Source organism: Pleurodeles waltl, chromosome 9 (assembly GCF_031143425.1).
Source record: "Pleurodeles waltl isolate 20211129_DDA chromosome 9, aPleWal1.hap1.20221129, whole genome shotgun sequence".
NCBI lineage: Eukaryota > Metazoa > Chordata > Amphibia > Caudata > Salamandridae > Pleurodeles > Pleurodeles waltl.
Window position 1 is genome coordinate 960,918,053 of NC_090448.1, and position 13,540 is coordinate 960,931,592.

The 13,540-nt window shown below is 39.9% G+C and overlaps 1 protein-coding gene across 2 annotated transcripts in view; it reads left to right on the top strand.

Annotated features, from left to right (window-relative positions):
* Nucleotides 1–788: 788 nt before the first annotated feature.
* WDR20 (WD repeat domain 20) overlaps nucleotides 789–13,540 on the top strand; it is a 232,694-nt gene continuing 219,942 nt past the window's right edge. Inside the window, exon 1 of one of the 2 annotated variants that reach the window (XM_069208352.1) lies at nucleotides 789–1,107. In XM_069208352.1, coding sequence (XP_069064453.1) covers nucleotides 844–1,107 — 264 coding nt within the window. In that variant the 5' untranslated portion in view covers nucleotides 789–843. The remainder of the gene's footprint in view (nucleotides 1,108–13,540) is intronic. The other variant, XM_069208351.1, reaches the window with a different exon arrangement.

The window sequence follows — 13,540 nt, forward strand, 5'->3', positions numbered from 1 at the left end:
CCGAATCTGTAATAAGTGATTTGATAAACTGCGGTGAAGGTTTCACTACTGCATGTCCACGGTTCCTTCTAGTTCTGTTTACTCTCGTGGAACAACGCTTTTGTGATCCACAAATAAACTAACTTTATCCAGAAATAAAAAGATTCACGGGCATCGACCGGTCCCAATACGAGTACGCCTGACACCGGTAAACAATCGGCTTGCATCGCATGTTGTCACCGCCCACGGAAATGGAAAAAAAAAAGGCGTCTATAGTAAAATGACCTCACCTAAAACATAAAAGTGAAGAAACAGAGGTGAAAAGCTAGTGGGTGGACTGTGTTTCTGGTGAACCCTGGCACCAACTTTGGATCGAAACATACATTATTTTTGTCCAGTCGATGTTTAAATCACAACAAATCTAAAAACAAACCATTTGCTGTTTATTACAAAAAGGCGCTGTGATTTGCAGCTAGGAGTTAGTAGTAAGGTTTCAGTAGATATAGAGGCATATATTATAGTGCAATTTCTAAGTTAGAGATAGCTGTGCTGTAGATTCCCTATTTTCGTTACATATTTCAATTATACAATTGCTATGTTTTCATATTTTCAGTAGTGGATATGAGACTACCAGATTCCAAGATGGCCTGAACTTTTACATCGTTTTTTTACGTCGTCATTTGGCAAGTGACATCCATTTCGTTTCCATTTTAGTCCTTCTCCTCTTTTTATTAAAATAATTGGCTTGTGAGCTAGGCGTATTTGTGCCCCCTTTCCCTTTCTATGTCTTGATAGAATTGACCAGTGGAGCACAGGAAATTTGCGCGTGCGTGCTGTGTTAGTGTTGGGCATAGGGCAGGATGAATGCTGCTCCCCAAGATGGCGGCGGAGGGAGGTGGGAAGGAGATGAACGAGATTAAGACCCAGTTCACCACCCGAGAAGGCCTCTACAAACTGCTGAGCCACTCTGAGTACAGCCGTCCCAACCGGGTACCTTTTAACTCGCAAGGCTCCAACCCCGTCAAGGTTTCCTTCGTCAATGTCAACGACCAGTCTGGTAACGGGGACCGGGTCTGCTTCAATGTGGGCCGGGAGCTCTACTTCTATATCTACAAAGGCGTGCGCAAGGTGAGACTCGCAGGGTTATTGGGGAGGCCACAAGAGGTGGTGTTAGAGGGGTGCAGTCCACGGAGAAGTTCCACCCTGTGGGCGGAGCTATAGTCATTTTGGTGCTGACTTATGGGTGCTCTGAGCTTTGGGACGTCGTTACCTTGGGCGACTAATTGATTATCTGTATCTTGGTATGTGAGTTGCTGTTGTGGAGATCTTTCGAGTTTAGTAGTCGAAGACCTTCAGTCCTTAGTTGTTGCTACTTGTGACTGTCTCCTTTGAGATGCTGCTTCTTTGGGAGCGCTTGGCCCTATGAGTATTGCCTGGCTCGCTTTGTGGTGCGTTTTCTCCTTTGGCGTGTTGTGCGTGTGTGTGTGTGTGTGTGTGTGTTTTGGGTGGGAGAGCGGAGACTATTCCTCTGCAGTGTATAATTTTGTGGTCTTTTTGACCCTGTCCATTATATTAGTTTTAGCTCGTGGTTGATTTTCGGGGTTTGCTGTACTGTTCTTTTATGACAGGTTATGATTCTGCCCAGTGCTTGAAACTGGAAAATCAAAAAGTGCCGGTACTCAGTATCGGTCCATTTAAAGCACTGATCCTGCCTTTCGCCAACTTTCACCCAACTCTCTTATCGGGGGCATGTGTACCGATTGTATGATGCGGAGGTATAATTCCGCTGCTCTGGTGTTTGCTTCTTTTGGTTGTGGGACTGGGTTCCCACCGCCCTCTCCGCCTACAGTCGGTGCCCTCTTAACTACCCGTCGCCTGAAGCTTACTAATGCTTGGCTCCAATCACAGGCGCTCGCTCTCTTGCTGTCATCAACATCAGGTACAAATCAGTCCTGGGTGGCAGACTGTCTTCCTGGTAGGTGACAGAATGCAAATGAGGCGTTTGCGAGAGACAGTGTGTCAAATGCACAGCTGTCACCTTTATTTTTTCATCAGTACATCATTTCTGTGCTGTATTTCAAAAATAATTTTGTGTGATACTTTGGTTACGATATAACATTTGAAAGACGCTCTGACGTCAGACATGAATACAGGGAATTGGGACAGATCTTTTTTTTGAGTAGTACATGTTTTTTTGTTTTTTTTTCGTTTGTTTTTCGTTGGTGTGTGTGTGTGTGTGTGTGTGTGTGTGTGTGTGTGTGTGTGTGTGTTTTTTTTTTTTTTTTTTGCCACTGGAATATTTAGTCCTTAACATCTAAAAGCGACTTCTGTACTTAGTATGGTTTACATCTAAACGTATAAGACGTACATACTGTAAAATAGTTTGCCTCTGGGCTTTAACATGCTTGTTTTGTTAACTTATTTTCTCACCTATGAAAACTGCAGCAGTCCCAAAAGGATTGAGCTGGGAATACAACAGCTTTAATTACCACCTGTTGGATTATGGTTAGGTACAGTAGTTTTCTAATATATTGCTGTTTGATGCCATTACTCGGGAATAATACTTTTTATATATGTATATTTTAAATCTGCTCGTTCTAAGCCCATTTGACTGAGCTATCATTGCATCTTTTCAGCCATCAATTGGCCACTTTGTAGGTTGTATCTATATGCAGATGGCAGCTAATAGCCTTGGCAAATTTATTTGCCCATATGTCGTAACATAGGAAATTCCATTTATTCTGAAGCTCTCTGTTGCAAAAGTTAAACTACTGTGTGTTGTTTTTTTTATTTTATTTTTTTAATATCTCTTTTACTCTCTGATAGCATATGACAAACTATTATTTGGCCATTACTCAACCGTGTACGGAAATCACGTAGTCTTACTGAATATAACTCTAGTACAAACCGTAATATGAAACCATATTTTGGTTTAACAAGATCAGTTGATTGCAGATTTTGTAGGAGTACATATTTTCTCTGCATACCACCATTAAAGTGCCCAGTTTTGAGGCATACGTTAGCTAAAGGATCAGAAGAAATTATGTTGAATTTACAATCAGGCTGTTGGTGGAAGTATTAACTACCTTATATTTAGTGTTTTGATAATGTGCTGGCTTTGTTGCTTTACGGTAACATCATATCACGTTGACTGAAAATCTCAAACAAGAACGGTTTTGTTATTAATCTTCAAAGACAAATACATTTACCTCATTGCAGGCTACTGATTTTAAAAGCATGCTACAGAGCAGGATCACATGAGAATTAGCTATTTCTAACATACCGGATGTGCATCCGGAAAAGCATTCAGTACATACAATTTAATTTGAACTCCTTCAAACAATGTAATGCTGCAGGACAATTGTAGCCCTTTCATAGATCTGGCATGGCAGAAACGTTCTTACTTAATTAATTTAAGCAGCCAGATAAAACAGAAATTTCATATTTTGGGAAAAACATGCTCTGACAGTCGGGGAGTTATGATGCATAAATACCAGCTGAGGGGGCCCACTATGAAGTGCCAGTAGTATATCTCGAGATCTTTAGAAGATCATGACCTTTATAATAGGTTACATTAAGGTGCACCAGATTTATGCACACTCAAGTACTAAGAAATACAGCTGGTATATGCTATCCTGCTTAGAGCGCAAAAGAACAAAGTTCCTAACTGCCTGATAAAATGCGAATTTTGTAATTTAGAAAAAACAATTGAGGACAAAAAGCAAAACTGGGGAGATATGATGCAGTAAAAGCAGCTTGGGGAGCCTTGCTATAAAGTGCCAATTATATATCTCAATATCCTTCAAGTAAGATGATGTTGTACTAAATTATAGTAGTGTTAAGACCTTGAACTCACTAAAGTGCTGAATTAAAATACAGCTGGCATCCCCAATCCTAGTTAAAGTGCAATAGAACAAAGTGCAGCTAGATTTCCCCCGCCTCCCGTTGCATGGAAACGTACTAGCCAGATTCCTAATGGACCTAACCCACAGCCAAACTAATATAAGTAAATATTCTAGTGAACTATACAGGATGAGAGCTAGAGTGGGGAACTTTCACATAAAAAAAAAAAAACTACTTAGCATGAATTCACAATAGGCCAACAGGACTGAGTACATTGAATGGACTTGAAGTGGTACCAGATCGCTGCATACCCCCCCGCCCCCCCCCAAACGCTTTTGCATCACTTTCTTCAAATTGTTTTGTTCTTGACATTTTCTCCCACCATTTCTGCAATGTAAGGACCTGATTAGTCCGCCAGTTTTTAAGAATCAGGCACCAGGCTACATTTAATGTGATTTAAACAAAAACCTGTCCTGCCTTACAAATTCTCCAGCTCTACTTTGACACCCCAAAAACTACTAGTCTAGTGTCGGGGACTGTAATGGTTTTTACTCTTTGACTTATTGCTGAGAATAGCCCCTCCCAAAAATAGCATAGTTTTGAGCACATATGGAGCCAATCCCCTGCCTCATCCCGTAGGCAGCAAAAACATTGATGAGGGAGATCCGGGTATATCCTGAGCAGGGCATTAGGAGTGTAACATGCCCACCATCGAGAGAGAGAATGTTCTCGGAAAATTTGCTGCTCTTAGTGACTTTACCCCCAACTCAGAAATAACCTGCTAATCATCCTCTGTAAGTCAACATTGAGTTTTATTTTTATAAGTTCTTTCAAAGGACCCAGCTATTACATCATGGCTCGAAATACTATTCAGCAACCCTTACCAGTTGCCTGTACCCATAAGCCTGCTCCAAACCAATGCATGCAATACCTGATGTGCTTCCTGGCAGAGATCATATAAATTGGAAATAAAATGGGTTAGTTGTAGAAAGCTCCACCTAAAGAGGTTACCTTGGCCCCCACACCTTCAGATTACTTTGTCCCAGGTTATTATTTTCCCCCTTATCACAAAAACCCTCCCCTCCTTAAAACCAGGAGATGGCCAAAAAGAGAGTGCTTCCCTTGATGAGCACAGGCCAAAATAGTTGCATTCTAAACGCTGCTGGTAGTTCAAGCCTGATGGGATCCGGTAATATTTGTATAAGGCTGTTATCCTGTACCTCAACCCCTAAAATATCTTGTTTTCTTTTGCAGTTTATATAAACGCTGGCAAACTGATTGCAGATTCCTGCACAATTTTCCTTAAAATGTAATCCTTTAATGCTCCCTTGCCTTCAGATAATCTTCCTACTAAATTGCTTCATAGTACATCCGTATATGCGGAAGCGCTAGGCCTCCCTGAACCTTGTTGAGCTGCAAGATGGCAAATTAATCTTAGGGGGTTCTTTTTTCCAAATGAAGCTTTACAAGAGAGTCAAGTTCCTGAAAATAAATATCGTTAATTTTAATAAGAACATTTAGAAGGCAAAAATAAAGGTAATATCGACATCATAACTAATACTATCCTCCCAATAATCGTCAAAGGAAAGAGAGACCATCTGTCCTTAATTCTTGAGCCTTTCTCCGCGTAGCGATCTAATTCAGCTGAAATAACAGGGAAAGATTTCCAGTCACATATATATCTAAATACCTTTTTTTGTTGTATTGTGGTTTGCTCAAGAGGTGCTTTTTTAAAATGTATGGGCAGGTACTAAGGCACAGTTAAGAAGGGCAAAAGGAGTGGTCTATCACACTAATGTCTAAAGATTTTTTTTCTTGGTAATACTATCTGTTTTTAATGACTGGGCCCTGAAAATGAGTTTCATACTTGAGGAGAAGAGATGGTCACAGCTGATAAATTGTTTGGCATTTTAGGAAGAATTATTTCAGTGCCTAGTTGAGATAATTGTATGAGAAAAATGTATGTTTTCCCTGCGAAAATTAAACAACGTATGGTATGAATTGAAGACTACTGAGAATGTGTTGGTTTGCAAAATGATGTGTCTATCTGAGCTATATTTAGATTAAAAAAAATGTTTAGGCCATGTAGTTTTAAAGTGATGTTGAAAAAGTTTCCTATGGAATGAGTAATGCCATTAATTTTGCTTGACAAATCAGATGCGCCTTAGGTTGGTGCAAGGTCAGTTGGAAAACCTAGCAGGTAGTTTAATTAATTTTTTAAACAATATTAAGCCCATCGGCTGAGCCAGTATATTAAGAAAATAAATAATACAGGATTCCTAGTAGTACAGCTTAAATAATATACTTTATTTTTTCCTGGAGTGTCGCAGTTTTTAGGTCTTTTCTTTGAGATGGCATCAGCTGTCTCTTCAGACTATTGTTTTTACAAGAACTTCACGCATAATATTCGTACACAGTAGGGCTTCAGCGATTCATCAGTTAAATTCTCATTCACATTTTACTTCCGCCAATCACAGTATATAGTATGAGGCAGTGGCCAGGCAGCTTTACCCATCGGTACTCTTCACTTAGAGTGACTTCACTAAGCTTGTGCACATTGTTCACATCCACTTTAAAATAGTTACTTTCTCTTCAGTGATAAAACCTGGTTCCAAGTGTGCTTTAATTTAAGTTATTTTATATGGGCCATGTAAATGGTAACTTTTTCTTTGCCTGCTTTTTGGCTACCCAGTTGGGTGGTGATTTTTCCGTCTGTTATAATGTGTTTCCATACTATTATAGCTGCTTGTGAATGCAGAGTTTACTTGGCTGTTGATTTATTCTTGTCTCTTTCACAAATAACAAGATGCATGACACAACTGAAAGCCTTTCGTATAAAAAATAACTAGTAACAGGTGTCTTTTAAATGTAATTCTTTAAAAATCAAATATGTGGTGGCTGTGAGGAGGTAGCCACAAGTTGTATGTGTTTCCTTTCTTTATAGTGTAACATTTTTGCAATTAAAAAAGGAAATTAACGATTTGATATTGCGGCCAAGGCCAGACCTTTTGCCTTTGCCGATGCTTGTTCAGTATGGTGTAGCATGCTGAAAATCTGGGCTATAAAGACAAAATATTTAGGCAGATCACCATTTCTCACGTTTGAGCTGCAGTATACCTAGTACCTTCAAGGGCTTTCATGTTGGCATCGGGGAAATACTGGTTTAAAAAGCTCTGGTAAATTCTATAGGTCTGGAATTGGCAGACCTGCAATGCCTTTTGTTATTTTATCCATGCAAACGTATGTAGTAGGCAATGGCATTTTAAAAGTAATAAAAAGTAAAAAAATTCTTCATTCGGCAGGTAGTGTTTATCTTTGCCAAAACAAAAGTAAACAATGACCCCCTCGCAAAAAAAAACACTTGTAACAGAGACTCCTTACCAGCCTTGGTATTGAAAGTGAATTACATTTCAGGCAGATGTGCACGTTTGCAAGTAGAATGCTGCCGCCTTAATTGAAAAGATACAGTGGCTACGTTAAAGTGCCAAAAGCTATGATGGACCGAATCAAAATGTGAATGATAACGTGAGCATACCAGTGGAGGAAAAGGGATGCTTGAAGGCATCTGTATCAATTTCTACGTAGTATACGTGTGTATGTCTATACAAGCACATTCAAACTGCACATTTTGTGGAAAACATGAGGTTTGAAATACAGTTAATAAAGCCGTCTATGGACCAAACCTTAAAAAAAAAAAACCTCACACTAATTCATTTGGGCACCTGGGCTTTACCCAATGGATTTGCTTACCTTATGAACACAACTTGAACACAGCTTAGATGTGCTTGGCTTCATTTCCAGCAGAATCCGACACTGAAGTAAATATCGGACAATGGTGTGATCAACCTATTTACACCAATTTTGTTGAACTATGGGTTACTTTAATGCAACCCTCCTGTGGAACTGGAGTTATAATCATGCATTGTTTTAATTCATTTCTTGTGCCGTGGGTATTTTGAGTCATCCGACAAAAATTAACAGGTGCCTAGCTTAAGTCAAACAGGGAGTGGAAAAACAGGCTTTTCTTACAAGCTTTCAGTCAAGTGTGGTTCCCTCCCTCCTCCTTCTTTTTTTTTTTTTTTTTTTTTTTTTTTTTTTAACGTGTATAGTACAGTGACAACACTTGTTGACTGCAGGAGAATTCCTTTCCGGTTTAGTGGATGGCTAGCTGAGTTTTAAATGTATTTACATTATATTTGCCAACATGTACTCCGTAAATCACGTCTCCAAATAACAGTGTTCCTTCACTATTTGGAACTTCCCAGAAGTCAGGTTTTGTTCGGTTTCATTTTCTCGCACCTTTTTGAATTTACTTTGGTTTTGTCTTTATTGAATCATCCCCTGTAGGTTTTATTGTCAATACACTGGTCGGAACAGCCTTATGTGGTCAACATGAACATTTCTTTCTGAAGCCCTACTGAGATGGGTTTTGGCTCCCCTCAGATGTTGAGTTCTTTGATAACTGGTTTTGTAAGAAGTAGTGTGCTTCCACTGAAGGAGTGGGTTGTATTGTACTTTTTGTGTTGTGGGAAAGCATATCTTAAAAACAGCATGGCCGACAGGGCTATAGGCCTGATTTGTGTATTGTGAAAATATATAATACACTAGTAATTCTGTTTTATTATTTATAAAGAGCATATTTTAAAGCCAGTTGGTCTTTAACATTATGTAAGCTACCATTAAAGGTTGTGAATAGATATTTTGTTGCATACGTTCTTACATTACCGTAGTAGGCAAGCATTTTAATGTTGGATACCCCCTGTGACTTCCCTTGTTGTAGGTTTGCACTTTGAGAATCCCTGTAATGCTGTTTTGGGAAGGTTTGTATATTGTCTTGCAGATATAATTTTGTACATTTTTGTAATTTTATTGTTTCCTTGTTTCCTTATTGTTGGTTTGTCGGAAATGTTGTGCTGATTGCAGCAGGCCTTGGTTATGGTGGCAAGCCAGTGACAAAGGCTAATGGCTTGATAGATTTATTAGTTAAGCATGGACATAGCCATTCGGTCTTGACAATGGGCAAGCCTAATTACAGAGACGTTTTGAAAGTTGTTCGAAATCAAATTTAATGGGCAAGGGGGAGAGGTGTTTCAACAAAGCTTGCTGCAACAAGAATGAGGGTCCAAACCTGTTTACTGACTGTGAAACTAAGTAATGCCACACCATTCTGCCACTATTCCTCAGTCTCGTGCCTCACTGTATAGACACCACTTGTGTGGTAACCCTGCAAAAGTAACACTGTTCAGTTACTGGCCATTTAAAGGACAGGGCCAGGAAGTAGCTGGGAATAAATGTAGGAGGGGCACTACCAGCACTACTGCGGTCTCATATCCCTTTTATTCTTCTCAGCAGATACCATAAAAGCTATAAACTCTAACCAAACCCAACGCCACCTGTTGTCCAACAGCAGGTCTCACTAGCCGTTCTTGTCTGTAGGAATGTTAGGGAACCTAAAGTATCCAGTTGAGAAGCACGTCTTCAACCTGTCCCCGCCCACTACCATTTTGTCAGGAGCGTGTGCTGTTGGTTTATGCCCTTCTTTATTATTATTATTATTATTATTATTACCTTCCATTGTCTGTCTGGCAGAGCCCATGGAGCAGATTGATGCTTTTCTGCAGCCATGGCAACTATAAGTGTCAAGAACACTATACAGTGAATCGCTTACTTAGCATTGAGGCGCCGCAGATATTTTAAGTGTAGCTAAATTTATATTTGTGGGCTGCAAAAAGATTATTGAGAAAAGGTGACTTACGATAGATCACTGATTGTTATCCCTACTTAAACACAGTTGTGTACCTATGAACATCAGTGATGGATGACTTCTTTATTTACCGGCTTCTCCTGCTTTATAATTGTTTTTTTGTAACAGTGACTCAACTGTAGTCTTCATTGCAAGGTGGCCGCTACGTTAACTCTTGTAGAGTTGTGAAGTCTCTTAAACTAGTCTGTCTTTTATGGGCTTAAGGCCTCCAACCGCTAGTCAGCTTTAACTTTAGTGTATGTCTGACAAACATTGAAAGGTGTTGATTGGTAATAATAAGTGTAAATGGAAGAGAGAGGGATCCAAATAGGAACGAAAGGCAGGTGAAAGAAGGGAGCGTGACTTATGTTACTAGATGGTATGAGGTTGGCTTGTAAAGTAATAAAAAATAAAATAAAAAAAAGTAGTGCAGAAACAATTTCCTAAAATTTGTCTCTGCAGATGTTTAGGAGTAGTTGGTCGCTGCTCTTGGGGAGGGCTAAACCCTGGAAGAGGCATGATGCATGCATGTATGCCTTGGACAAAAGGGGAGAACGAATAATGTTCAACCAGCACATGGGAAGCCTATGGGTGGGCTGATGCCCAGAAAGTAGGCAAGGGAGTGCATTCGAGACAGTGCATGCGCTGTCTACAGTGGATACCTAAAAAGAAGGAAAAAAAAAAAGTTATGCCACCGTTTTGTGTTTTTTTTTTTTTTTTTTTTGTTTATGATTAAAAATTCACAGCAAAGGTAGTAGGCTTGGTTTATTTATTTATTGTAAAAAATACTTTTAAAGCTAGTAGGCCTTCAAGACTGAACTGTTATTACACTGTGTTAAAGCCTGTAGACCGGTACGTTTATTACATTACACACCTTCTCATTGATCACTGCAGTAGGCAGTGTCTTAAGGTGTGGTCTGATAGTGGAGTTGATAGACTTTGTGGATCAACAAAAGAGAGCTGTAAGGAGCACTACTGGGATAGGGGCTTTAGCTCTCTCCACATGTTGATCTTCCTCCCTACTGGATTTGCCTGGCAGAAGTTGTGTACTTCTGCTGAAGATAGTAGGTGTAATTCACAGATTGTAGTAATTTCAGTAGGTTTGAGTTGGTTATGGTGACAGGCCAGATAGCAAGGCTCTAGACCTGATTGCTTTTTGGGAAAAGTTAAGCCTGGTGCCATAGGTCTTTTCTGTTAATTATGAAAATATGGGCCAAAGGCAGTGCATCTGAACTATTCACTGTAAAGAGCATATATTAAACCCAATATGCCTTTATGAGCGGATTGTTAAACTCTATAAAGCTTGTAGGCAAGTATTTTCTAACATGGATTCCCGTACATTACTGTAGTATTTAGGAGCTTTGGCTGCCCCTCTTAACCCTTTTATTTATTTGAAGTTCCTTTGGTTTTAGGCCTGGCTTTAAAGCGCAGCTGTCTGCGAGGGCTTATGCGATCACCAGAGAAAGAGCTGAATTAAATAGTACTAAGAGATTGACAAGGGCTCCACCTACACATTGATTATCTACTCTATAATAATTTAATTGTAAAATAGTTTAGTCTCTCTAAGAAGTACTTCCATTGCTCATAACCACTGTGGACATTAACACACATTAACCGTTTAGGTCTGGCTACAGTAAATGTTTGGTGTTATGAGAGTGACTTGGTGTAATGGGACTTTAGGTTCATGCCACTGTATACTTTCGAACTGATTAAATGTTAATCTGCGTTACTGTTATTCCTTTCTTTTTTTTTTTTTTTTTTTCCCCTCCCTTAAATATGGCAACAAATGCAGTAGGTGTCTTGTATCACATTGTGAATGACTTGGCTGTCTGCAGACTTAACCTCTGATTTTTAAAAGCCTCATGCTTCTAAAGGGCCACATAAGGTCTTTGCTGTTTTTTATGGTTAGTGCCAGATGGTGTGGAATTATTGCAGGGTACCTCACAGATTAATGGGAGCACACTACAGTTGCTGGATTAGGTGCTTACCTGCTAATTTGCAAGGTCCCTATAGGAGCATCTTCAACTTGGAATCCCACTTGAAGTCTTGTAAGTATTTTTCTTTTTTTTTCCTAAGAACACACATATTAACAGTTTTTGTGAGATAGCATAAAATATCTAAGTATTCCATTGGGACTAATTCCTATATCAAGAGCATTACATTAGATTAAATTAGAACCACAAAATCAGTTGGCCTACCTAAGAATTTCAGCAGAGTGGTGTGTATCAGTTCCCAGTAAAAGACAATCATAGCACATTCCCAAACTACATACTAAAGAGTTCCTCTCCCAAATCTCACGGTGAGGGGATCTTTTAGATGGTAAAGTATGTGATATGCAAGTATTTGATCTGTGTAATTTTCAGTCTACCTAGAATGGCATTCTCACAGCGGTAGGGGATGGAGAGGGTGACAACAGTGCATCTCTCCAGTCACTGCCGTTCAGGGAGCCCAACACATTCCTGCCATAGACCCTTGAGATCAGTGAACAGTTCTTGAGCATTCCAGTACAGACAGGCCTGCACCCTTGCTGTGTCACATACTTCTCAGATGTCCGTATTGATGCATTTATAAACATACATAGACTGAGCGTTTTAGAATGCTGTGTTACACAGAAGGGCACGGTGGGGGAAGGGCCTCATCACTCTTGAGGGTGTTTAACTGGGGTGTGTTACCAATGAGCTGTAAAAATGCCTTTATCTCCCAGAACCCAGCACCTCGTTTTAATAGCCTCTGTTTCACATAAAATCTGACAAATGCAGTGAACCCCAGCCAGATTACACAAGTTGCAGAACAGACCGAGCAGTAGAAGCACAGTTTTACAATGATAGGTGCACAAGCTGTATGTGTGCTCCAGCTCACCTGTCTGGACTGTGCATTAACCATTTAAACAAAGACAGTAAAATTAACTAACATTTTTTCCCCTTGCTGGTTTATGGCCACCTAATGGGTCTTCATGATCATCTGACCAAAGGATGTAAACATATTTCCCAGGGCCTTTTGGAGACATTTTCTATAGCGGAGATCCTTCCATCTAGTCACCTGATGATAATTTTAGCATTTCTGCATCATAAATCATTGTAAATAAATGATCAGACCTACAAATGCTTGAGTTGTTTAGTCATGTAGTGAGAGACAATGTAGAAGTAAGAGAAGTAAATTGAACAAAAAGGTCAGACAGAGCAAGGGCTTAATGGACATGCTTTAAAGACACATTTGTGAGTGGGGCAGTGGGAAAGGAAAAGCACTTCATTGGAGCAGAGAACACTGGGGTGGGACTACTGGGGTCTGGGACACATCTGAAGACCAGGGGCAAAGATATCAAGGCATGTGGCAAAGAGTATCAAAGAGGGGAAGGGAATGGGGTTAGGATAAGAGACCTAGGTAACTTAGTCCAGGGACCGAATGAGCTGGCATTAGAAGCTTCTTTAAGTTCCTGCCCTCAGCTTTGGCAAAGAATGCTGGAGGTGTGCTAAACAAGCTGTGTTGCCCTTTTTCCTTCTGTAACTTCTCTTAGTTCCCGGGGTGAGGTTTACCCATATGTCTCAAGAAAACACAGGCTTCTTTTAGTATTCCACCACCCAGCAGCCACTCCTTGCACATAACCTACATGTAAGCCCTCCTGTGGGCTGTTTCTCCAAATGCAAGGCTTGTTTTAGCTGTGGGTGGGCTTAGGGCTTCCTCAGCCAATCGCAGTCTAGAGTCCAGGAATGTTCTTCCAACCATTGGTTTTGTTTCAGCCTTCCTGATCGAAACTCTTTTTGCCCCTGACAATAATAAACATGTCTCGGGCAATAGGGATTTACCACCCCTGATAGTAATGTTTTTTACAGTTAAATGTTAGAAATATTATGTAATTTATTTGTTAATGATTAACTATAGTCATGGTCAGTTTCGTTCTCATTCATATAGATCTGCACATGTCCTTCACAAGATTACATTTGATTTAACAAACCAATGTTATTGAACTATGATTGT